Raw genomic sequence first — 27,097 nt, 5'->3', positions numbered from 1 at the left:
GACAAATATTGTTGCTTCATTTTAAGTCTCAGAGGAAAAGAAAACTAAAGAAAACTGTGGGTGCTCTGGACTGAACTGTGACCGACACCCACTGCTGTCAGATACCGTCCCATCATTCTTTGCGGTGTCGTGACGTCAGGTCAGCTGATCCCTGCTGTGCCGAGGAGAAAGATGTCGCTGACAAACTGTCGAAAGATGGAGGCTGTTTTCTCCGCAGCGTCTCTCCTCTGCCTTCTTGCCATCACCGGTAAGAAATGTGCAACCGAGAGGTAGTCGGGAGTGTTTCTTTGTCTTGTTAGTTTTCCTTCATTAGATATTACAGCACGATTAACGCCATTTTTTCCGCCGTATTTGCGTTTGACAGCTCAGCTCAGCCAAGCTAGCATGGGACATCATTAACATCGCCGTTTAGCTTACTGATGAAATTAATTCTAGCTATAATACAGTTTTACTATTCTACACATTATGTTTCACTGTTTTAGATAAGTTAGAATGTGTGAAATATTTCGAGTACTGAATCTACCAATAAGCAGGTTTACAAACTGGAGCCGGTAATGTTAGCTTGTAGCTAACAGTTAATGTACTAATACCTTAACTGTTAGCAACAAGCTAACATTATGATCTACAGCTATAAACGCTAGCAGTGAGGATGAGAATATGTTGTTTATCTCGTTGGAAAAGGGTCATAAACATTCACATTTTAAGTTAAATACGCATGTGCTTGCTTCCTCAGAGCTGGTTAGTCATTTACATTAGACTGTGCTGTCATGTGACTCTGTAGTTCCTCTTCAACATTCATCATCAGGACTTTGTCACGAGTTCACAAGTGAATGGCTCCATGAGCAGCGCTGTACCGTTTAAGGTTTATATCTACTGGGACCAATCAGGCTGTTAGCGGCCAGTTAACACATCAGTGAGGATTAATTGTCCCACTACACTGACAGAAGTGGCACAGCTTCTCATATCAGAGGTCCTACTCTCCATTACTGCACAACAGCATCTGAGGAAGAGGAGAGCCTTAATATTAATTGGTAACTCTCAGTGGATGGTGTGGCCCAGAGATAGTTAATGAAGAAGTTGAATTGTATGAATGTGCAATTATAATATCTGAATTTCATTACATGTGAATGTCAAGCCAGGCACTAGTTGGTACAGTCACCTCCATGTCTAGTATTGATGAAATGCCAATACTCATGGATAGCAGAAATGTTGTATTTTGATATTAATTATCTTTCCCCAAATTAAAAAAAAAAAAATCAGTTTGAAAAGGCTACAGCTGCCTGACTTTCACTTTAAACACATATAATGGGCACAGGTCTGGCAAAATAATAGATATTAACAAGGTTAAAGCTCCACAAAAGCAACACTGTCTCCACCTCCTCTTTCACTCATTCATTATTTCCCACATAGTAAATAATCAGTAGATCATAGTTCTGCAGTATTTAGTAGTTCTGCTGTAGTAGTAGCAGCAATTTCACATTGGGGGCCGTCACTGAGTACTGTGAATATTGATATTTACATCAACCAATGACAAAGCATTGCAAGTGGGATCGTTTGTACATGCCACGGACTCTACATTTTTATTAAATTTTTGAAAACGCTACTCTACTCAAGATTGCATACAAAATAACTCAACATTATACTTACATTATTTGAACATTTAAAGGGTTATGAACTTGAACTAGTGAGAAGATGATGGTTTTCTTCTTGAGAGTAATTGTTCTGTGACTTTACTCTTTCCCACACGTTTCACCTGGATTAACACCTGATTTTTCTCACAGGTGTTTATGGAGACAGCTTAACGGTGCTACAGGCTCCAGAGTTTGTGTCCTTCCAGAAAGGAGAATGGCCAGTCTCTGGAGAGAAGATCCCTGACCTCGTGGCTTTAACCATGGGCTTCTCTGTTCAAGAGGTGCTTTGTTATTTTTTTTTAAAAAAAGCTCTGTGAGAGGGGAAGTTGTAGTAATGAACCTACAGAAAATCATCACCTGAATCTGCAGCTCTCCTCGGCTCTCTGGAGCTGGAGTTCATTGTTTGCCTGTCCTGCTGCCAACTTCACTGTTTTGGTTCACTGTCACCACTCTCATGCTAAAGCTTTTGGTTGCAGCAGGCAGCTGATTTTGGCAAAGCTCTAAAAACGCACAGCACACTACCTGCTCAGCACCAAACAGCAAACGGACACGGATAGTGACTGAACATTGTGGAGCATTTAGCTGCTAAAGAATCAGATATTTACTTCAGGAGTTGATAGAGGCCAAACTAAAGTTAAAGGAGAGTGAATATTGGACTTAAATTCACCAAATGACCAGAAACACAACTCCAAATACATGATATTTTTGCTCTGCAGCTGCTGAATGTGTAAGTAAGCGACTGTCTGCTAACAACTTCACCATATCAACCTTTGATACTCTGTGCAGGATCTGTCCTGGCCAGGCCTTCAGTCTGGTCCGCTCTTCAAGCGTCCCCGAGCTAACATACTGGTGGTGGTGAGAGGAGTCGACAGCCTGGCGCTGCCTCAGAGTGTGGCCTCCTACCCTTTGGAGAATGTGAGTCAGATTGGACGGTGGCATTATGATGATGTTTTGTACATCAAACATAATGCCATGGTGGAAATATTACTGAAGTCTGCAATGTAATTCGGCGTCGTCATTGGGTCGTCTTCTTGCTTGCAGCCGGTACCCTTCACCTTGGATAGTGTTGCTGAGACGGTACACTCTTTGTTTGCTGAGGACACCCCTGTAGTGCTGCAGCTGGCCCCCAGTGAGGAGGTAATGAAAGTATCCTGAGACTGGACAAGGCATACTTACTCTGTGTGACATCACTCTGAAGATGCTCATCTGCTTTTACTTTATTTGTCGCTCTCAGAGGTTGTATATGCTGGGTAAGGCCAATGCTGTGTTTGAGGACCTACCAGTCACCTTGCAACAGATCCGTGCCCGCCTGTCCCAGGATGGCTCAGTGCTGGCTTCCCTGCCCCTCAACTCCCTCAGCAGAAATGCAGAGGTCAGTTTCAAACAGCAACACTGTATCCACACAAAGGCGTCCAACCGTAAAAAATAAAGTGACCAGATTTACCTGATTAAGGTTGTTTTTTGTCAACTTTAATCCTTGAAATGTATCAATTTGGTGCACTTGGAGTCTGTGTTTCCCTTCTTACCTCTCTTCTATCCTTGCTTTCTAGGCTGATTTGCTCTTCCTGTCTGAGGTCCAAGTGCTGCATGATATCACAGCTCTGGTAAGTTGCTCAGGTCCTCTGTAAATAACCAATATTTATTCTTAGGAAAATGAGGAAATCACCTGCATTGTGGCTCACATGTCTTTGTCCTCTGCCCTTCGTGTAGCTGCAGAGACACCGACATTTGGCAAAGGACCACTCTCCTGACCTGTACTCCTTGGAGCTGTCTGGCCTGGAGGAGCTCAGCAGGCTCTATGGTCAGGACTCTCCCCAGTATCGCGATGCCACTGCCATTCTCGCCTCTGTTCTGCAGAAAGTAAGGAGACTTTCTTAGTGGGCATCATTAACAGAACCACCTTAATCTTTAGCTTAATATCTGTATATGATAATACATGTCTCTTTCTTTGTAGTTTGGAGAGGATGTGTATGGTCTTTATGGCAACAGTGCTGTGGTGGAGGTTGTTACAGTAAAGACCTTCGAGGCTCCTTTGACCAGGAAGTCCCGCTCGATCCTGGAGTCCAGACAGATTGTAAGTTTGACCTGTTTGTGAACAGTTTGCCAAAGTTGAATGATTACTCAAGCGTGCCAGCAGAAAGAAGGCGTCACCTTACAGACAGGAGAGCAGAGAAACTGTGCTGAACGTAGATGAGGTAGCGACACTGCAGCTGACCTGCGTGTTCTCAAAAATGTAACTTCACATTGAGGCTCCGGAGATGCCGCGTAGATGTGATTGGTTAGCTTGGCCTGCTTGTGTTTTCTCCAGGCAGTGTAAGTGCTGGTGGAGACTGCCACAGAAAACATGAAGCAAGCTGAAGAAATCCCCAGTAGTTCTCTCCTTTTTAGTAACACTCCTATAGCAAAGACGTCTCTGCTCACCTAATCACTGCTCTATGTCACAGTGAAAGAACATGAGACCAGCTGCAGACATTATTAATTAATAATTTAATTAAGTAACAAACATTATTTTATTCAGGGTTCAGGTATTGTACACGCTGGCTTACTGTTGTTGTTTACTGGGAGACTTGATGGTAACGAATCGTTCATCAATGAAATATGTTTCACTTTCATTTACTTTTCCTGCTGTGGGTTATAATGGTTAAATAATAGTGACCTGGATTTAACGCCCATCCTATAACATGTAAATTCTAACTCACTCAGTGGCTGATTAATTACTGTGGGGAATATAATTAAAGTGCAATATGGCCTGATTACGTACAAAAGATGTGTCTAGCATTGTCATCAACAGGTGAAATCTGACACCCAACTAAAAGCAAAACCAGCGCAGAGGGTATTTATGGTGGGACTGCTGTTAACCCCTTTCATGAAGTGTAAACCCAGGTCCAGTCCGTGCTGCTTGGTTTTTATGACTGAGGTCTGGAACCAAAGAATGCTTTGATCATCCACTCTAATATAAACGGGGTAAAGGGGGTGAGAGGGTGGAGGGGTCCTCCAGAGGCAGTCCTGGTAATGCTTCTTGTCAGACGTTGCCTTTCTATCACACTCACATCCTGTTGGATACTCAGTGATAGAAATTGAATAGATGGAGGTCTGGCATGGGGAGCAGGGGAAAGCACACCTGCACTACACGTGTAACATGGCTGCTTAGATTTGATGAATAAAACTGATTTAAAGTGGGTAGTTATTATTCTTTAACTAAAGGCTAAAACCCACAGGGGGGGCGTCTGTGTCGCGTTCCAGCTGCGACGTGGCTGCCGGAGCTGATCGAGTCAGCTCTAGTCAGTGCTCTAAAACCCATCAGAAGCGCCGCGGCGCGTCACAGAAACTGTTAGGCAAGTTTATGCGCCTGGTCTGTTTTTGATTGAAGCTGCGGCCTGATGAGGCGGGCAGAGAATCCGGTCAGTTTTCAAAATAAAAGCCTCTGTGCAGACATTCAATCGTATATTCCACTATCACATCAATATTTTATAACCGGTGGCGCCAGGCGTTAACCGGTCAGAGGTTGACGAGAGGTTCGTCTTAGATGTGGAAAAACACTTTCACTTTAACCCGCTGAGCAAGAAACACATTTAAACCTAACAAAATAAGAAACGTAGCCTGTTTGCTCATGTTAGAAGCACAAAAATCAAACAAAATCTGAGCAAGTCAGTTAATCAGCCAGGCAAAACCCTCCTAGTAGGATTTCAAGGTGCGCTGAGGACGGACCAAAACCGCACCGCACTGTTTTCGTAATAATGCATCTACTTTTCTGGATTTCTATCTTTTATTTCTTATTTTTTGCAGAGTAACCCTGGCAGCCCTTACAACCTGGCCTACAAGTACAACTTCCAGTATGCTGTGATCTTCAACATTGTGCTGTGGCTGATGATCGCTCTTGCCCTCGCTGTCATCGCCATCGCTTACAACCTGTGGAACATGGATCCAGGCTACGACAGCATCATCTACCGGATGACCAATCAGAAGATCAGGATGGACTAAATCCCGACTGTAACACTCCAGCTGTCCTCTTAGATCCCTCTAGTGAATGTTTGTGTTTCGTGTGAGGTCTTGTTTGGTGAAAAAAACTACGACAGCTTGATGGGAGGAAGAGCGTAATACTGAACCACCTCTAAGTCTACAACACTGGTATGATGACGGACAAAAAATATCAACTTAACAATAACAAAATCTTAAATTTGCCTACATAAAGCGGTTTAATATCATCCCCCATTGGTGTATACACTGAACAAATTCAGACTTCCTCCCCTCAGCTTTACAGCTCACATCATTCCTTACGACTTTAACTCCTCACTAACTATGTTTCATTTCCCCTGGTGATTGCAATTGTATTTTTTATTGTAAAAAAAACAAACCATTGTAATGTTATGAAAGAATGAGATTTGTCTGGTTTCTGTGTGAAGTGGTTGTGCTTGTCTTGCTTATGTGAAACTGTTTTAAGTTAAATCAAATCTATGTGTATATATTGAATATACAAATGCAACTATATGAGAAACTGCTGTACTGTTATTGTGAAAAGATTTGCGCATTGTTTATTCCAGGTAGGTTTCACCCTGCTTCATTTCCAAATGCATATTGGATTACATGACTTGATCTCACGGTCAGCTATTAGGGTTAGAGAAGGATAAATGAAGCTCTGTAAATCGCAATGAAAAGCCTGACAATAAATTATTAAATGGTTACACCCTGATTTGTCTCCAGTTAATCTCTCTAATTCATGAAAAATCCCACTTGGACTGTTTCAAAATAATGCTGAATGAGTTCTGCCTCACCTGTGAAGTGGGCGATGAGGAAAGTGAGAAGTCGGTGTAGATTTGGTGTTATGGGTCCCACAGTTTCCTGGGAAATATAACCTGTAAAATACAGTTTTTCTCTCCTTTTAATAATTAATCTGGAATCAGTAAAGTTGATACCCAGCATGCACTGTGAGGTGATCACTGCAGGATGATTGATGACTAATCTCAATCCTCTTTTCTGTGGATGTGTCCCCTCTCCTCTGCTCCATTGCGTCACGCTCAGCCAATCAGAGTGCAGGTAGGAGCTTTAAGTCCCGCCCCTGGTGTTGTCCTTTATATGTAACTTCCGGTTTGCTTTTGTAACAACCCAGGCTTTATTATTGGAAGGAGCAGAGAGCAGCGAACATATTTTACTGTGCTCGTGCTGCGGATGAGGTTATCTCAGCTATTAGATTAAAACAGAAAACAACCATGGTCTGACTGCTGATCAAAGGTAGGAACTGTTTCTTGTTTCTGAATATTAAAATGTTCTAGTTGATCAATCTATCTGTCTATCTATCTATCTATCTATCTATCTATGCACGTTTTACTCCTAAAAATTAAGTTACTTAACATTTTCAGATCACAGATACAAAATATAACCAATAGATTATGATGTATTATTATTATTAAACTACCCAGCAGTATATAACATAAGATTAGTCCTGCCTTTACCAGCTGCAACATTAATATGATACATACATTAATGCACGAGTAAATATTATATTATATTGTATTATGTAATGTATTACTCAGAAATTGTCCATTCTACATATTGATTACTTTTATTTTACTCGCTTTTATTTTAGTAGTATGTTGATACAGTTGATATGAAAAACTGTTTCATAATGACTCTTAAAGACTTCAATGCTGTTTTGGTACTTATTTAACTGTCTTCCAACAGTGCAAGTAGCTTAGCTTTGTTTTCATGTACTTATGAAAGCTGTTTATATACAAAACCTCTTTTCAATTAAACTCTAGTGCTTCAGTGCTGTTTTTCTAAATATTTTTTGCTTCACATCCCAGCTACCATCTATGTGGTTAGGAGGATCCGGGCTTCCATCGCTGAGGGAGAGCAACTGGAGAAGCCCATAATAACACCATGTAGTGCTATTGGTAAGAGACCAGCAGAAAAGACAGAACCCTGTATGTCAGCTGTTTCACTGTATGATCCCTGCAGCTATTTTTGGCTTTTTGCAGGAAAGCCAGCTTACTGTTTAGTCTTCAAGGGGCATCAGACCTTTGTTTCGTGTTAACTTGGCCCTTTGTTCGTCAATGTGACATCTGAAACGAACAATCTATCCAATTGTTTGATATTACATACCAAACTTGTTCAGGTAACGCTTTATTGTACATTAAACTGCTCAGATGTCTTTGTTCTTTATGTGTTTTACCATTATGCAACATTATGTCATGTCCGTGAGATTAGGGGCATTAGAGGTAGAAGAGAGTGCACGTAGGCTTATGGAGCAGCATTATACTATACATGTCACTGACTCACATGGGTTTTTCTTTTCTGTGTAGCTGAAATGAGGGCTGGACATGAGTCTAGAGGAAACGTCTCAGTGGCCGCACTGAGCCCAGGACCTGGCGCTGGTGTCGGAGGAGCGGAGGGCTCTGGGACGTCCTCAGAGACAGCTGTGCAGAAATGTGGCTCCTGACGTTAAAGATCACGCTGGACACTGGGACAGTGGTCACCTCAGTGGGAAAATATAATTGAACATCTTCGTGTTTTTACATTAAAGGACAATAATACACTCTCCTGGATGACTACATGTGCATCAACATTGATTATGTCAAAATAGACCCTTACGGACTACAATACAAAGGATGTCATTCCACTGCTGTCCAGTGTCCAGCTCTTAATGATACCATTTAAGGCCTTTTTCACAGCGGACAATTTGACCACCAATAACATTAATGATGACTCTTGCTCATTTATGTTTGCTGGTGAGCTTCAAACAGCCGCATGGATGCAATGGACATGTTTATGTTATTACATTTATTTGTTGAGTCAGCATGTTCTCTGTGAGAAAGGCCTGTATGTACTGCAGTGTTTGACGGCCCGACTCACCAACCTCTGTCCAGGGGCTGAGCAGGCCTGATGTTTCTGCTGCTGTATCAATAAAAAATACGTGACAGTGACATACATACTACAGGGGTCATTTTGTATACTTGCATAAGGTAATGGTTTAGACCTTTTGTAATGACATTTTGCCTTAACATGGAAGGAAAAGCACAGGTATAACTACAGACAGTAAAGGTGGCAACAGCAGGGAAACACCTAAATGTAATTCAGAAATAGTTGTCATTAGTTAATAGTTGTAAAACGGTGGATTTATTTAGTATTAGAATTTAGCGCATAGTGAGGCTGATGCTGCCAAATACATGGTGTCTTGTGTGAAAAAGGGTTTCACAGGTGTCAGGAAATTATTTCTATAAGACAAGAACTGTATTTTCGCTGTTAGTTCGTACCATTAATTTCCCAACACACAAGATAAACTCTCAGAGACGGAGATCTCAGTTCAAAGTTTTACTTGCAACAAGCAAAGGAGTACAGGCAAAGATCTACATCTGCACTGAGCAGTCTCAGTGTCTTTCAAGCATATATGTAACATGTATAAGCAAAGTTCCTCCTCTCAGCAGTCCTCCGCCGCACCCTGCTCCCTCTCCTCCTCACAGGGGCGGTTGGTGGGAACTCTTCTTTATCTCAAGAATGCAAGCACAGTCTGATACATCCTACACCAACACACATCTCTTTGGTCTGTGTAAAGGTCACAGCAACTATCACACAGTCCTGCATCAGGCTAAAACTTCATGATAATAACGCATAAATGTATTAACATAAAAATGTATTAACATAAGCGTGCCTGCACATTTTCTATTTCCTAACAACAGGTTTCCAGACGTGCTTGTTTAGTAGCAACAGCTCTTCTGAAGACCCCAGTATGTAAAATCTGTTCTGAGCTTGACTGCCACACAGACACTAATGGACTACAGTAGCAGGTTCGTTTACGGTCAGACATGAAAAGTCAGAAGCGGAAAGCACATCATTATTGACATCCAATATGTGCTTTAAGGTGGTAAAAACAGCTGCTGCTTATGTAACCCTTTAAAAGCTCTAGCTGTGCATTAAAACAATTAACATTGACGTATTTGATATGTTGACTGATTTACAAGCATGCCGTTCAGAAATGCTGTGTTTTCAAAAATCCATATCTTTATGAACTCCAGATCTCTTTTATTCTCTTCCCTTAAGATAGTTTGCAAAACATATTAATTTTGCCATAAAAGCAGCCTAAATCAGCAGTGCTTTGAACTTAATCCTAATGTCAGCATGGTATTATACTGATGTGGGTAAAATGAACATGTTCACTGCAATCATACACAGTAGCTACAAAGTGTAGTGAAAATCTCATGTGCCTGGCTCTATAAATATCTAACAAATAGATGCGTTTAGTAAAATATATCTAACAAAATAATAGAAAATTAATGTACAAACAGATAAAATACAATAAGAAGTGAAAGAATAACTATAGAACTTAAAATGAAATGCTGAAACATTGAAAGAATAATATCTCTCTCAAATAAAAGAACACACTTCAGACAGTAGAACAAGTGAGCTGCTATATTTTTAAAAAATGTTTACTGTAGCCCCTGTTTAAAATGAGTTCGATTTATTGATGTCATTATTTATTTTATTATTATTCATTTAAGTTTAGACTCCTACAGTTTTATGTTCTACAGAACTTATTCCCCTTGTTGTATCTCAGTTCATATTCATTTTGTTGAAATTCGAGATGTAAACTGCACCAATCTTGGAACCATCATCCTGCCCGGGAAAGTGTTGATCTCTTCGGACCCTTTATCCGGGTGCACATCCGGTGTATGCCGGATGTTGCAAAGGAATACTGAGGCGCTTGTTAAACACAGAGTCGAAAGCAGCCAAAATGAGTAACTTAATGTTACTGTCCTCTGCGTTTGCATGGTGCTGGTAGAAACGTACGTGGGAACACAGTTGCCTGCAGTCTGTGTTAGTATCAAGTGAAGCCCTGGCCGAGGGTAAGCTCTGGCGCTCCTACGTTTAGCTAGCTTCATGGACAAAGTAGCATTAGCTCTGTCGGCTAGCGCTAGCTGATTGGTTATTCACTTTTAGTTGTGCGCGGACACTTAGAGAAGATCAACCTAAACATCACACATGTGGTTGAGCATTACAGTTATGATAAAATACCGGTGGGTTGCTTTGAATTGGTGGCGTTTCACGTTATATCTAAGCAACACAAACATTGTCATTCAGTATTTTATCTCTATTAACAATTTTCTTGTTTTTAAGAATTAAGTAGGCACTCTGTTTTTACCCTCAGGTTTCCATCTCATCAAAAGTGCAGATTCTTTGTGTTTTTAGGGGTTTGCACTGTAGGTATAGTGCTACCTGTCCCCTTTGTTTGTCATGATTGTCTGTGTTTTATTAACATTTTCTTCCTGTTCAGCCCAATAGTAACAATCTGTCGACATGGTGGTTGAAAATGCTTAATTGAGCCACACATAGAGGACCTTTTAACTCCAGAGTTTGAGTTGTTTTCACAGAGCAAGCCTTTTTTATAGTGTTTGTTTGGGTTTCTTGCAGTGTTCTAGCTGTGCCTTACCAAATCGTGGACCATGATGGAGCAAAGAAGAGCCTTAACTATCCCTTTTACTGTTGACAAGGACAACCTGGTATGGGTGACCCATATTTTTGAAACATCCAGTTTATATAGTACGCTTGCAAGCTTTTATTGTGCAGCAAAAATTGTTTTGCACCCTGGCAATATACTGTGATGACGCTTGCTTTGTGGCTGTCATCATAAGTTGTGCAGATCATGTACTGTTCACAAGCTCATCGTGACCTGTGATTGTTTAATGGCTCTACTCTGCGGTTGCTTACACAGGCCTGCTCTTGTGATTTCCATATCGCCAAATTCTGTTGATCAGTAAGCACACTTTTGTCAAAAGAAATGGTTTCAGTAAGGGCAGACACAAGCATGAGAGGCTGCAGTTAATATATTTTTGCATAATCAAAGGTGCAACCATGTGGCTTCTTAGATACAGTTGCCTCAAAAGCTTTTACTGGGGCAGCTAATAAAAATTATTTTCATTCTGATTTTTTTCTGCTGAATGGATTTGAGGAATGTTGTAGCTGGAAAATGACAACATGTACTCAGTCGCCAGTTTATTAGGTACACCTAACTAACTGATGCAACAGTCCTGCAATAAATCCCAACTGAATGAGGGTTATATTCTTCAGTTTTTGTTGAGGTTCAACTGTGTGATTTGAAGTGATAATGAACTGTGTACAGAGAGTTCCCGTTATTTAACCTACCCTCATTTTTTTTTTAAAAATGGGGTGGGGACAGTAATACTGTGCAATAAACCACATCCTCTAAAATGACCATGCAGTTGAATCAACACCTCTCTAAAAGTCAAAAACGCAACATTATAACCTTCATGAAGGGAGTACTTAATGTAGGACTGTTGCCTCAGACTGCATTAGTTTTAGCTGGGTGTACCTAATAAATTGGCAACTGAGTGTACGTATGTGTCTTTAACACCATATGTTCCTTTTGGCTAAACAGCTGCAACCACATGCTTGCAACAGAGAAAATACTCTTATCCTAATGGATTACAACTCAAAGTCACATGCTTGGCTCATTTGCACTTGCTGTATTTGCACATTTAAGCAAGAGTTGTATGTCATTCATTTTACATAAGCGTGGAAATTCATTGCTCTTTAAATTTTAGATGGAAAACCCACTCACCATCCCTATGACATGTCTTTCATCAGAGTGTGGGAAATTTGAAAGACAGGTACAGCCATATCTTTGTTCCCTGTCCAACCACATGAACAAATGTTGTGGGGATAACACGGCTGTTCTGGATTGTTCTTGACGCTCCTATTCCTTCCCTTGAACAGGTTTCTTGGACTGCATTTGCAGGCAGCAGAGTCAGACACCACGAAGAGGCAAGGTAAGACCGCAAGAGGTTTGACAGATGGACTTATTTTTAGCCTTTCGGTGAGAGACTGAAATACCGGGTCATTGCTCTGCTCATCAGATGAAACATATATTCTGCTGTCTACACTACTGGTCCGTGAGTTCAGTCAGTTATTTTTCCAAACTTGCTTCCTGGTTTGCCGCCTGCTTAGTTGTTAGTTTTGCTATTTTTTCCCACATATTCCTACTTTTCTCACACTACTACACATACAACCCCACCCAAACAGGACTTCTGACAGAATTGTAGCCTGGACGTTAGCTTCTCTTCTCATCAGATGAAGTGCACAGACTCATAAATTGTTACAGAAGATTTCCTTACAGTAGACTCTGATATATGCACTGGAAATGTTTTCTGCCTGTGACTTAGCTCAGCAGAATTCAACGTGACAAAGATTTGAGGAGCTTTAAAGAAGATTTAAATGGACAGCCATCTCTAAATGACACCATAACTTCCCCAAGACTCACTTACCAGTCAAGTTATGCGCTGTGAATGGGATTTCTACCTGCTAGGATAATCTGACTGATCTGACGACTGACCTAAAGACCTAAAGTGGAAGACTGTTTTCCCTTAGACAGCCCATGATGTTTGCAGAGAGCAATCAGAAGTGTCAAAGCAGGATTTTGTGGAACTGTTTAATTGTCTGGACAAACTGCCAACAGTCAACAAAGGGATCAACAGGTTTAGTAGACTCTTGGGCCTCAGCACATGGCTCAGAAAACCTGCAGCGTCATCAACTACACTGATGACTTCAGTCTGTTCTGAGGACCTGGGCAGATGGTCTCTGCCAAAGCAGATGTGCAGTTAAAGGTCCTGATGGACCGTTTTTGGGTCAGTCTTCGACACCCATTGGCCAGGCCTGAGATGATGCTCCCTGACACACACCAGCCACAGAGGCAAAACATCACAGCATCAATGTCAGCATGTTGACAACCAGCTCATGGATCTAATTCCTCCTCTCTTGACTCTCCCCCTCCCCTGCATCACTCCATCTGGGATTCAAAATACTGGCATTGTCTGCCTTCACCCCAACTAAGCATGTTTTGAAACGCCAACCTTGCTTATAACAAAGATGACAAAAAACCCCAAAGTTGTTAGAGCTTTCCACTGGCTTCCTTTTTGTCAAAGAACTGTTGTAAAACACTACTTTTGGTTGACAAAGGACTGCTTACTTTATTTCTGCTTACTGTGCCCCAGTCAAAACTAAACATGGAGGAGCCGCATTAAATTTTTGTGCGCCACATATCTGAAACAAACCCCTAGAAAGAACAAACTCCTAGTTTGCCGTTGCATTCATTGCATTTATTCCTATCTTACACTGCACTACAACTTTTATTTTACTGTTTCATTTACTCTTAAATTCTTGGTTGTGTGTGTGTTTTTCCTAGGGCTGCCCCCTAATAGTCGACCAAACATAAGTTGATGAAAAAAAGTCTAAATCAACTAAGTTTTCATTGGTCAGTTGGTCAAAATTGTCAAGTCAATTTGGTACCTGTACCTTCTCAAAATTAGGTTAAAACCTATAACGCTGAACAGAGTAAGAACCACCAGAGGGTGTCTTATTTGAAACAATGGACTCATTCAGTCAGTCACGGACAGACATTGGCATTAGATAGTGATTTACAGATCGTTACATGTTTCGAGAGGGTTAAACAGTGTTATACCGTTTTGAAATAATGTAAAGCGCTTAGAATTACCTTGTTGCTGAAAGATGCTATACAGATAAACTTGCCTTGCCCATGTAATTCATTGCTGTTTCTTAAATTCTCACAAGATGAGGCACCCTGAATAATAAGAGTTCTTACAGAGGTGAGTTACAGCAGTTCCATAAGCAATATTAAACATTTCTGAAGCATAGTTAGAGCGGGTATATACTGTAAACTGCACGTTCGATTCTACAGCAGTTTGCCTTCTGTGATGCTGCTAGTGGAGAAGTTAGTGTATGCAAGTAGAATGCTGTTCCTGCTGATTAAATAGAGACGTGTGCCTCAGTCAGTTTTACAACTTATGACTCTCCAATGTTTCATAAAAATGGGTCTGTGATTAAGTAGTTATGGCCTTTTAATGTGAGATAATTTGACGCTCCTGTTATACCTCCATTATCACACTACTGAGGATGTTCATGTGTCAAAGTTCATCATCCTCTTGTCTTGATGTGACTTGTAGTACCTCAAGACATTCTTTATGACAAACCGCAACCATAAAACTACCATTGTCTAATTATTAATCTTGCCAAGTACATCTTTGTTTGTGCATTTGTGTGTACAGTGTTCAAAGTTGTACCACTTGAAAAATATTGCTTATAAACACCATTACTCAAGGCCAAGCTTATCATGACTGCACACACGGCTTATCTACACCAGTCGACTTGCCTACCCCTCCCTATGGAGCAGCTGGTCTACATAGATTCTGACCTGCAATGGTAGATGAGCTGTAAGTTACAATACCTTGAGGGGCACAATGTTGCGGCGAAGACGCTGCTCAAGGAAGGTGTGAATAATTGCTTCTCTATTTCATCCTGTAGGAGGAAGCCTTGTCTGATCCTGACAGATGTCCTGAAGACAGAACGGGGCATGGAATATATGGAAAGAATAAAACGCAGTCATATGTTACGAAATCGAGGACAAGACTCAAGTACACGGAGAGAGAGCGGTCGGTGCAGAGAGGAGCCCCCGGGCTGCAGAGACACGAGGGCTAATAAAGGACTAGAGTCCAGTACACGGAGGGAGAGTGGTCGGTGCACAGAGGAGCCTCCAACCTGCAGAGACACGAGGGCTAATAAAGGACAAGAGTCCAGTACACGGAGGGAGAGTGGTCGGTGCACAGAGGAGCCCCCGGTCTGCAGAGACACGAGGGCTAATAAAGGACAAGAGTCCAGTACACGGAGGGAGAGTGGTCGGTGCACAGAGGAGCCCCCGGTCTGCAGAGACACGAGGTCCAGTCAGAGGGAAACCAGGAATAACAAAAGCTCGAGTTTAACCACTAAACACAACCAGAAAACCACCTCCTCACCTTCTGAAAGGTAGGAAGTCACTGTTGAGGGAATAGGTCGACATTTTAGGAAAATAATTTTTCGCTGTGACTCTGGGAATTAGGGTAAAACAATGATACCAATAGATATAAAGTTACAGCAAGCAGCCAGTGAGCTTAGCGTTACGCAAAGTCAGGAAATGGGGGGGGGGGGTTTAAAAATATGTGTCTTGCTTGTTTAATCCAAACCGAAGAGTAAAAACAACAAGCCTATTGACTGCCTATTTCTTGGCCTGGAGCAATGACTTCCTGGAGTTTTGTTGTCACTTTACGGTTGCCAGGCAACCGCCGCCTGGCAGTAACTGTGCCCGGTCAAGAAATAGTCCAACACGTAACCCCAATTCTGTACTCAAGAGTTCCAGCATGGCGTCCTATTTACTTACTCCAGTGATGGCAGCTCAGCGAGGGCATTATTCAAACAGTTTCTTCCACTTCTGTGGTAATAACACACATATTTAGTGCCTATCTGGCCAACAAAGACACCAAAAATCATCAACTATTGTTATAATTGTTGCCTTGTGATTTTCTTGAATGTATCCTCTCTTTTATTGCTTCTGAGTCCCAGGGTGTCATGTGGCTGCCAGTCCCACCTGTAGATTCTGCACAGCTTCATTCTTGAATAAATCTAAATGCCATAGACAGACAGTTAGAAGAGAAAAGGAGTCGCACACCATTAAGTGCCTGACTGTGAATAATGAGTCAGAAAATGGGACCCACTTACACAAAAGACTTGTCGGGTCAATTTGTCCTAAAAAGTGTTTTTTTTTTTTTTTGTGGGCTGTCACTTTGTCCTACACATGATGCCGTTCTGGTATTTGCTCCAGGAACAGACCAAGCTTCACAAATTGGAATACTGAGGTGGTTTTTCACATAGACCTGTGAAAATTGCCACAAAACAGTAGGAGGTATTCTTTATTTGGGGTAATTTCCTCTATTTGTGAAAAGCCACTTTTAAATGGAGTCTGGCTCAGCTACATCTTTGGCCCTCAGAATTTTCCAGGCAAAAGTGAGGAGATTTTATTTGGAGTAATATCACACACAAAGAGAACACAGCTGGAGATTGTAGTTCAAATATGTGTTTCTGCACTTGTTTTTCAATATATGTAGTCCTGGATATTTTGGGATTAGGTACATTTTTAGTATATCAAGGTTTTACAGAACTTCACGTGTCTTTGCTGAACGTGAGAATAATCTAAACAGTCTTATCAGGACGTGGTGTTAATTCTTTCTTGTCTTCAGGTCAAGGACACTCAGGAAAAGGTCACACAATGTTGATGACGAAGTGGATGGAGAGGAAAACAAAGATATCGAGGAGGTCATAATAGGAAAGGACAGCGACGAGGACTACAGATTCTCTGAAGTTGTGGGTGTGTAAGCTTTAAGGAGTTCAGACACACACCGTTACTGATGTGGTGCTGCTCTCCACCTCCACTGAACCTCACTGGGTTATTCTGATGTTGGTTTTGCTTGAAGCTTTATCACTTTGAAAAGCATCATTCCTGCTTTCTGTCGAACCGCTCAGAGTGCCCTTTTTATTCATTCCAAGTTTATTCCAGTGTGGAAAGGTTTATCGACTCCTGACCTTGTTTGTAGACTAAATAAACAGATGCTACGCTTTATAGTTCTGTCAAATAAAACACAGCAGAATTTACTCAGCTTCTTTCTTACAAGCATTTCTTCATGCACAAACTAGCCATTTCTTTTTCTATTTTCTTATAGTAGTAGTAGTAGTTGTTGGGTTGTCGGTGCTGTATGTTTTTATTTTGGCATGATAAATTGATTCATGTTTCTCTATCTTACACAGATTGTGGGTTGTCGGTGAGCTGGGAGCCCGCTGAAGATGTGTTGAGTTGTGATGAGTTCTCACCAGGTAACATGAAGGACAGATGGACTGATTCAGAAAAAGAAGTAAAACACAGTTTGGTGAGTACCATACAGGACCACAGAGAGAGCCTTCAAAGTCTCATCAAGGAGTTAACTTTATCCATACATAACCCACTCCTAAAACAAAAGCCCAGACACGAACTTCCTTATATAAACATGATTGCCACTTTGATGTCAGCCACATGTTTTGAATAAGCCCAGGAGTGACATTTCTATAACACTCTAACAAATATTGTGGTTCTTTTCTTAATGATCTGTCATGTTTGAATAAAGCATCACAGAAATGCTACTTTTTAAAGCATAAATGCCACAATCATTATAATAAATGAAGCCAACGTCATGCATGAAGTCCAACATGGACTTCATTCTTGTTAAACTCACACCAAAGTTGAGGTGCTGTATTCTGCTGCCGTCTCCACAGAGGAGGAAAAGAAAGAATGAAGGGTCCCAGTGCAATGGGACAGGCAGCCCCAAACGCCACCGTGAGAGTGTGCTTCGCCTCACTGGAGAAGACGGATGTGATGGAGGAGCAGCTGCCGCAGGTATTAGTCTGGAAGAAATTGGAGATGATGGGGATTTGGACAGCCTGGACCGAACTATTGTCCAGTTCACTGTGGGAGCAGATGATCGAACAGAAGTAGTGATTCCAATCATCAGTCCTAATTCGGAGACCGGAGACTTTATTGGTACCCCGGCGCAAAGTCTTTCACCCTGCCAGGACAACGCAACCAAAAACAGCCCCTTTGAACCCAGTGAGTACACCTACACAGGCCAAGTGGTGCCAGATAATCCTCTAGACCTGCAAGCTTCTTTCTATTGCAATTTATTTGTGAGGAAACTCCGGTAACAGATGTTCAAACAGCTTAATCCCATTTTGCCTTGGACCTTTGGTTTATGTTGCATGTGGGTATGCTCTACATCTTAGTGGCCACTGTGTTACCTTTGGTTTTTTTTAGCCTACCCATGTGTCTTTTCTGGGATTACTACTGTCCTTGCTCTGGTTTAAAGCCCATTACAACTCCTTCATGCAGTGTCATTTAAGGGCATGTGTGTGCTTGGGAGTGTGCTTGTTTTTCACAGCAGTAAAACAGCATAATTCACACTAGGCCTCATGCGCTCTTCACACTTGTATTTCAGTCGTGCTGTCCAGTGACGATGAGGAGAGCCGTGACGTTCCTCAGCACCGCAGCCCCAAGCTCCATACACTGGTTACCGTGGAAGACACGTTAATGCAGGGACAGGCCCCACAGGGAGCTGTGGCCGGGCAGCAAGAACCTTCTGACATACAGAACGTGCAGGTTGGCTGAATGTGTCCTGCTGTTATATGTGATTCATACGTCATACAGTTCATACAGTTTTACTACTGTCAGCTGGGCACGTTCAGAGAGGAGATGTTAAGTTTTAACCTCCATTTCCTCTCCTGCTCACAACATATTCATGAGAGAGATGCTTTGATAACAAGATGATTGACTTCTACAAAAAAAGTAGCAGTGTGCTTTGTCAACCTTGGTGTCATTCTTGATACTACCACTAGATGGCGCCAAAGTTAGGACTTTTCATGTGCCTCTTAAAATTGAAATTGGAAAATTAACATTACTGTCGCCTGACCTTAGTGCTTGGTGTCATTGTACTTTGGAGGTTATTGTGTAATACTGATATGTGTGCCTGCCTTAGTATGCTGACCTAAGGCTGATCTTCTCCAAACTGTGTGTGTGTGTGTGTGTGCTTGTGTGTTGCAGTTGTTGCATGTAGTTGTAGAAGATATCCCCGGTTCAGTGGCAGATTCTCTCATCCCCAGAGTTGCCTTCTCCTGCATGGGTGTAGCCTTCTCCACCCTCCACTGTGGGGGTTACAAAGGGAGTGCGAATGGAGACGTTATGGTAACCTGAATAAACCACAAATGCATACATTTTTCTGATGATTACAAGGACATGAAGTGTAACACATTGTTTACTCTCCTTTCACAGATAGCAGACAAAAAAATCATCATCCCACTGAAAGGTAATGCTGTGAAATGTTTTTTTATTTATTTATTTTAAATTTGGTGAACACTTGTGTGTGTTTGTAGAGTGGCTGTGGCCTGCCTGTGACCTTTAGTCTGGGTTGTATAAACACTGAACACTGTTGTTTTGGTTGTACAGTCTGCACACTATCTACTCCCAGCTTAGAGATCTATTTCAGATGCTAAAGTGTGTGTAAGTTCCTGGATTAGACCCTCAAAAGGCCCTAGTGCCCTTTCACCTTTGAGCCTGTGAAATCTCTTGTTCAGTGAGCTAAGGTGGTTGTTCCTTGAGACTTGATCTTGGCCATGTGTGTGTAAGAAGTAGGTCTGTTAAACAAAAGAGGTTACATTTTAGGTTTGTTAAAAAAATTTCAGGCAAACCGACCAACATTCTGCATTTTCTAGCAAGCACAAGTTTGTTTCTGAAAATGAATCATGATTCAATAACCTTGAATGAAGGAACGGCTGAATATTTTAGCCTTCAGCGTAGCCTTCAGAAAGTCTCACAAGAATTAACAGGATATACTCAGTCAAGCTCTACAGTCCAATTTTATTTTTCCCAGAAAAATTGATATTTTTTGCCTTGCTAGCAGCATGACTATACAGATGGCAAAGTCTTTCTGAAATATCTCAAGCGCACATTAAAAATGTCTAGAGCGTCTTCATTTATTAGTTCAGACGTACATAATTTTAAATCCGTTTGCATCATGGTACAGGTTCACTCCTCGAATGAAGATGACCTAGAGATGTTTCCAGTGTGCACTGAGATTTCTATGGTCAAAAAAATATTTGTAGGATGTGGTTAGGAAAGCTCCAGGGCTGTATTTAGGCATCTGCAGAGGGACCACTGAAACGTCTACAGAGAGAAACATAAATCTGCATCAGACAGAAGAATAAGAAGTTGCTAGAATATTTTTGTGCTGTATGTGTATGAGACGCTGTTTTGATTGTGGTAAAGATGAAGAAACAGCGTTCGTCATTAGCCAACAGTACCAACAGTGTGAGCTGCTAAGCTAACCTGACGATCTCTTGTCCGCAGACACTAGTGAAGAGGTGGTGGTGATGTTAACCTTTGAGCGTAAAGAACTGAGGAGGTACAGTGTTTGGGAGCAGCAGGAAATGGAGGACCGGGAGCTGTACTTCAAGGGTGAAGAGCAGCCTTCCCCTGCTGCCGTCCTTTTGTTTTGTGTGTCCGATACTGCTGCAGCTGCTATACAGCGGGACCTCCTCCAGCTGTCTGTCAAACAAGATGGAGCCACGAACACTGGTGAGACCGCTGACAAGTTCTGACCCTACATTTTAAAATGTTTTCTGGTGACACGTAGATCACAATCAAGTCAAAGCCGACATAAGTGCTTTATCGCTTTTTCATAGTCATTTTCACTATTATTTGAAATGTCACGTTATTCTTAATATAAATGCATGGGCATGGTACATAATGTAGTTGTGATGATGTCTTATTTTAATAGGCAAGGTGAGCCCCTTCATCCTGCTGACTCTGAGAGATCCTCTGGAGGGAATGGAGGGGGCTTTATTGCGCTCCCTTCTGGACATTGACTGTCTCAACAGTCTTGAAGATGAAAAACCCACTGTTCCCGTGGATGCAGACCCCTTGCAAGACTTCCACTCTCCTGTTCTTTCTTTGGATGAATGCATAGCGCTGATTAGACGAAGTGGACTGGACTCCCATCTGCTGTCTCTGTTGGGCCTGGAGAGCATGGGTCCTGAACCTAACACAGACCAGGATGATCCAAAGCCTGATACAGAGAAAAACACCACACCGCTCATCCAGCTGGAGGTTGAATCAGAGAACACGATGGTACAGGAGCTGGAGACAGCGACAGAAGAAGACACAGAGACACAACTCAAACCAGAGGAGGATCAGAAAGACCAAGAAGACGAACATCCTGCTGTGGTAAGGTTACACGTTTACGGGCTGTGATCGGTTAAATCAGAGGGATTTTATTTGCTATGTTTGAACCACTTATAGATTCCCAATAGATACAATTGTGCTAAATTACAAGAACCAAAGCAGAAATTGGAGGAAAGTCTAACTAAAATGAGCATAACTGTCAGTAGCAGAAAGGGTTTTTCATCTTTTTCCTCCCTCTTTATTTTGTGCAGGATTCCTGACACCAACTGGTCTGTGTGTTTCACCAATGTTAAATGATCACAATGTCAATTTTGCTCACATGGTATATATTTCCTCCCACAGAAGAAAAAGGAGGAACCCACTCCTGTATATACACTGTGCCATCGTAGAACCAAAGGATCCTACGCTGTGTCCCTGTGTAAACCAGACTCCAGCTGGACCAAATATAAACACCAGGGCCTGCCTCATAGGCAAGTAACCTGTATTATCTCATATGTGCAACTCCTCATGCAGCCCTCGCCCAACAGGGGTCGGTATGTGGCTTCCAAATGAGGATATTTGCAACAATCTTAAGAATATAATAAAAATTAGGGATGCACCGATCCAGGGTTTTATGTCACCTCGACTGAAGGTGAACTGAACGTTTATCTTTCACTACATGTAACTCCTCAAGATCATTTTTGTGTAAGACATGAAGGGACCAGGGAATGAGTCTTGTCCCTACTGTGACTGAATCAGATCAATACATTCTTAATAAAACCAGTGTAATGCTTACAGTCTGAATACAGCAGCCTGGTGCTCTGTGCATGAACAGATACTGCTACATCTGTATTATAGGCTCCTTCTCCTTTCTTCCACCTCTGCTCAGGTTGATCCAGTTTCCTCCCCCGCCATTGAAAGGAGGAATAACGGTCACAATGGAGGACCTGCAGTGCCTTGACAGTGGGCAGTTCCTCAATGATGTTATCATTGATTTTTACCTCAAGTAATGAACACATTTTCCAGCAGAACACTTTACATTTCCTTTGGTTCCTCACAAGTTTTTTGGAGAAGAGATCCACTTTTGAATGAATTGTGTTGATGTGTTTTTTTTTTAACCAGATATCTCCTCCAGAAAGCCTCTGCAGCTGTGACCGAGCGCTGCCACATCTTCAGCAGCTTCTTCTACAAGCAGCTGACACGGAGGGACAATGCCAGTGAAGGAGGCACCAATGACTCGTAAGTGGTGCTGGCAAAGCATCAACGAAACAAATCTGTTCTATTTAGGTTTTGCTGTGTTTGGTCTGCACTGGGCCTGCATTGGTTACATACCAGCTTCTAGGAAATAGCCACAGACTCTTGAGCCTCTTGAGACTCACTTGCCAGACTCAGACAGAAGACTCGGTGCTTGTTAGCCCGAGGATCCTGGCTGCCTGTCACATTTGGCAAGACTCATTGCTTACTTGTGTGTGCGACATGTGAAACACTGTCAAAACTTGTGTCCCTGTTTTTTTTTTTTCCCACTCTCAGCTGTCAGAGGCAGAGGAGGCACCAACGGGTGAAGACATGGACACGTCATGTAGACATTTTCAAAAAGGACTTCCTGTTCGTGCCTGTCAATCAGGAGTAAGTTGAATACATGAAGAGCTGCGCTGCACAGACTCTGTATTGTTTTTTGGTCACAACACACATCACATTGCTCCCTTTTCTGTTTAGGGCTCATTGGTATTTAGTTGTTATTTGCTTCCCTGGACTGGATGAGCCAAAATCTGAGGCCTGGAATGGTCCAAAGTCACGGACGGAAAAGGGAGAGTCACTGGATCAACAGGTGACTGAAGCATCTAAAAGCCCAAATGATAACACAGAGACACCACCTACGCCACCCACGTTAAACCACAGTGACAACGTGGACACAGAGAAGGGTATGTTTGACTAAATGACTCATTCCGTCCTTGTCAGGCTGCTTTTCATTGCAATTATCCAATATTTCCGGTGTATTTTCTAAGCACAGCCTTAAGAGGTAATGATTGGTTTCATGTGTTTTAGAAAGCGCTCAAGAAGAAACCTCCAAAGACGCCCCACCTGATCCAGTGGTGGTAAGAAAGAATTCTGCTCTAAATGAAAATACATATTCTTAATGCTTTTATCTCACAGACAATGTTTTGTCTTCATTTGTTACTTACTTTTTCCCTTTGTTTGTAGAACTGCACAGAGCAAACCTGTCATAGGAAAACTGTCTGCAAGAGGTGAGTGTGTGCGTACAGTTACACGAGAACTAGTGCAATTTCTCACATACATGCTGATGATTGTATTAAATAATTAGGTGTATCCAGAAAGCACTCTAATGAAAAAACACTTTCATATCAACACAATCTCCATCATTATTTAGTGTAAAGCCCTTGAAAGTAATTGCATGTCCAGTTGGGCACCGTAGAAATGTGCATCCTATCAAACACTGGATATCAGGACTAAGCGATAAAACAATCTTGATATGGGATTGTGATCAAATTTGTTGGTAATGACCATGAACTCTTGAGTTTTAAGTCAGATTTCTGAGAGTAAAGTTACAACTCATACATTTTTCACACGTGATGCCAATCCTGTTCTGTAACTTTGAACACTTTTACCCAACATGGACAGACAGGGCGGCATCAGGTCCTTAAGAAGAAGTCTTAAAATATCTTCCATTCACTTATAAAAGGCCTTAGTGTAGCAGCTCACATTGTTATGCATGCTGTAACATGGTCTAAAATCCACTCCAAGATCAAATGTGACATAATAATTTCAGAGTTGACCTCAAGTGTCTTAGTTTTCCTATTACAGTTTTGCTTCATTTAACAAGTAATGAATGTGACTCTGGCTGTAAGACAGTTCTAGTGATTAATATCTTGAAGGACAAATATTTTCACATTAACAAATATATGTGGACAAATACTACTAGTAAGTACTACTATGTACTTTAAATGAACCTGTATAATTGTAATTTTACGTTAATTTTAATTATTAATCTTAATTTAATGAAATGGTAGATTATAAAGTCTTTCACTTAAACTCGCTGTGTCAAATGTGGACACCCTAATAGATCTAACAGCTTATCACACAGCATAAATAAAACACAAGAAAGTGATGGTTAATGTGAACTTTTGTCCTCCAAAGCTGAGGAAATTGTTGGCAGCATGACGTCAGTTATATGGAAGTGGTTTGGATGTCTCAAAAGCAACAAAGAGCAGATTAAGACAATCTGCAAAATATGCCTGTGTTTGGTGCTGGTGGTGTAATGGACCACAGTTGATCTGCCATTACTTGTTGGTCTTGATGATCTGCTTGCTGTTGCATACACACTACCCTAAAAATGTAGCGAGAATGTATGTCTGCTGGGGATTTAAACATCAGATGACAGCTGTACCTCTCTTTGTAGGCCGTGTATTCTTATCATGGATTCCCTCAAACTTTCTCTCCATGAGCGAGTCTTCAAACTTTTACGGGAGTAAGTAAAACACTTTTACTCCGTGCATGTAGCTACGTGTGTGTGTGTGTGTGTTTGTAACTGTGTGTAAGATAACTCGTACGTGTCCCTCAGGTACTTGCAGTCAGAGTGGGAGGTACGCCGTGGTTCATCGAGGGACTTCAGTCCTGATCAGATGCAAAGCTCACACTCTCAAGTTCCCCTTCAGGACAACAGCAGCGACTGTGGCCTCTACCTGCTGCAATATGTAGAGAGTTTTTTGAAGGTAAATGAAGGAATTTGTTAACCTCTATTTTTCTAGAGCTCACACAGGCATGTTTTGAAAATAGCTGCTGTGATATTGGATCTGCAACAACTTTACTTTTTTTTTTTTAGAGTAAACCTCAGTGGAACATTAAAAGGTTTTTATAAAGCATGTTCACAGTGACGGGACATTGCTTGTGCTTCTGCTCTCAGGACCCTGTGGTGCACTTTGACCTTCCTCTACACCTAGGACGTTGGTTTCCACGGCAGCAGGTGCGAAGGAAACGAGATGAAATCAGAGATCTGGTACTTCACCTATACCGACATCAAAAACTGGCCAGTAACAGCTAGAAACACGACGCAGCGCTGCTGTTCAGTGCATCAACTTCCCGTAGTCATTATAAATCGCTGCTCATACTGAGCGACTGACACTTCAGCGTTAACTGAAAACATTTAATTTTTGAACAACTTTTAATTGAACAAAACATGTAAACTTTTGACTATCGGTCGGTCCTGTGAGTGAACATGAAGGCATCAGTGAATTGAAACAGGTAGCCGTCCATCTAACCAGGAAGTAGGTTATAGCTTGACATGAAAATGATTGTTTTTTCTGATTGTTTTTATACTGCAAGATATTTTATAAAAACAATTATTTTCAAAAACAATTATGGTTGGGTTTATTTTCTTTGCTGACATTTGTTTGACATTTCATCTCGCGATGGGAGACGTGACTGTGTCCACACGTGATAATAAACTAGGATAATTCACTCACCTGTCCCTGCAGAACTGTTGTATGCTACCATTTATAAATTCAGGGGTGCCATATATTAACATACGTAACATAACACCTATTTAATACCTAAGAAACATCGCACTCCCTCTCTACTGTTGCCTAAATTCCTCTCGACAGAGATCAGTCTTGATAGTCTCGTAGTTTATTTCCTTTTCGTCCAGATGTTGAAATTCTCCTTTAACACTTTATGACGTCCTTGATGTCACTTTTGTTTCTTTTCTTTTTTTTTTTTTTTTTTTTTAGACCTTGTGTTGGATGAATGTACAGGAGCATTAAACTTGTAGATGCAATTACACTTGTTATTCTGTTGTTCTTTTCACTGTTTTTATTTCCATCTGGAAGCACAAACCTGTGTAGTTGCTTTAAACAAACCCAGTATGTTTTCTATTAAGTATCATATGTGATATGTAAATTGGACGACATGGGGCGTGGTCGTGACTCTTGACCAGGTAAGTAAAACAGAGCCTGAATGTCTGTGGTGTAAATAAGTTGATTTAGACATTTTTATGTCTAAATCAGGTCTGAGGTCTTTGCCTGCTGTTCTGCAAACCATTTTCTTTTCTATTACTGTTTATCACCTCGTTTTGATCCAAAGAGGATCCAACTTTGTTCTTCTCAAGCCAAAAGGGTTTCTGTTTGAAATGCCTGTACAGCACATTACTATGCTTGCCAATATAATCTGTTCAGAGGGTTACATGGTCGGCTTAGGTGTATTTACTGTCTCAGTCTGTCAGATCCCCTTGCAGTCTGACTCTGAGTAATCCCCCCTCACATTTTGTATGGCACTGTGCTGCAGCCATTCGGAGTGTACAGCATCTACTTTATATCACCAAATGTTTACGAATTGCAAGTTCTGTCCACTGCAAGCACATAGTATTGTGTTTGAAGTGATAATGGTAGAAACAGAGGAAAGCTTCACATAACATTGCTGAAATCTCTCATCCAGGAATGCATGCAAACAGTAAGCGAATGGTGCGAGTTAAACCACTGCCCTCTAGGCCTACTTGGCTCTCTTGCTAGCTGTCCATGATCTCAAGGTATGGGATCAAGCACTCTTTGGAGTTAAACATTGTTCAGCCAATTGCTATAGCCAGATGCCTGCAGTATAGAGAGGGCCGTTAGTCCTCTCAAATTGATCGCCTCTGTCTGTCTTTGTGTTAGAAGTTTTTCTGCTTCAGGTTGAATCCATGAATAAAATACTTGCAATGCAGCCATCATGTAGATGCTTCAGTGTGTAAATGTTCCTCACGTTGCTGCTATGTTCTGTCTCTGGTGTCAAAATGTCAGCTGTGTAAGTACTTGTTAGTGGTTTTCGCCATGTTAGCAGCTTGGTTTGAGGCATAGTGATGTCTGTTTGTCAATCCACCGCTGTGATCCAGACTAGAATATCTATT

General features: G+C 41.5%; 2 protein-coding genes and 1 long non-coding RNA gene across 3 annotated transcripts; all 3 read left to right on the top strand.

The window, feature by feature from the left end:
- The first annotated feature begins 135 nt into the window (after positions 1 to 135).
- Positions 136 to 6,313, top strand: atp6ap2 (ATPase H+ transporting accessory protein 2). The gene is made up of 9 exons (XM_070837930.1): positions 136 to 247; positions 1,782 to 1,912; positions 2,418 to 2,546; positions 2,673 to 2,768; positions 2,866 to 3,003; positions 3,182 to 3,235; positions 3,342 to 3,491; positions 3,586 to 3,705; positions 5,418 to 6,313. The coding sequence occupies exons 1-9, from the start codon at positions 172 to 174 to the stop codon at positions 5,610 to 5,612; spliced, it is 1,089 nt and encodes a 362-aa protein (XP_070694031.1). The 5' UTR covers positions 136 to 171; the 3' UTR covers positions 5,613 to 6,313.
- A 432-nt stretch (positions 6,314 to 6,745) lies between these two features.
- Positions 6,746 to 8,551, top strand: LOC139208791 (uncharacterized). Its single transcript, XR_011585186.1, has 3 exons — positions 6,746 to 6,860; positions 7,433 to 7,522; positions 7,931 to 8,551. It is a non-coding gene; the product is annotated as an uncharacterized lncRNA (long non-coding RNA).
- A 1,754-nt stretch (positions 8,552 to 10,305) lies between these two features.
- Positions 10,306 to 25,998, top strand: LOC139208518 (sentrin-specific protease 7). Its single transcript, XM_070838223.1, has 23 exons — positions 10,306 to 10,468; positions 11,034 to 11,122; positions 12,185 to 12,250; positions 12,357 to 12,409; positions 14,958 to 15,455; positions 16,703 to 16,830; positions 17,268 to 17,386; positions 17,769 to 18,099; positions 18,485 to 18,645; positions 19,087 to 19,227; positions 19,315 to 19,348; positions 20,389 to 20,616; positions 20,819 to 21,264; positions 21,565 to 21,692; positions 22,091 to 22,207; positions 22,324 to 22,440; positions 22,732 to 22,827; positions 22,918 to 23,123; positions 23,248 to 23,297; positions 23,404 to 23,447; positions 24,620 to 24,688; positions 24,782 to 24,932; positions 25,124 to 25,998. The coding sequence occupies exons 2-23, from the start codon at positions 11,066 to 11,068 to the stop codon at positions 25,259 to 25,261; spliced, it is 3,378 nt and encodes a 1,125-aa protein (XP_070694324.1). The 5' UTR covers positions 10,306 to 10,468; positions 11,034 to 11,065; the 3' UTR covers positions 25,262 to 25,998.
- Positions 25,999 to 27,097: the final 1,099 nt, after the last annotated feature.

This window comes from Pempheris klunzingeri, chromosome 10 (genome assembly GCF_042242105.1).
Source record: "Pempheris klunzingeri isolate RE-2024b chromosome 10, fPemKlu1.hap1, whole genome shotgun sequence".
Classification (NCBI taxonomy): domain Eukaryota; kingdom Metazoa; phylum Chordata; class Actinopteri; order Acropomatiformes; family Pempheridae; genus Pempheris; species Pempheris klunzingeri.
The sequence above is the reverse complement of the archived record's forward strand: the minus strand, read 5'-3'. Positions and strand labels throughout refer to the sequence as shown.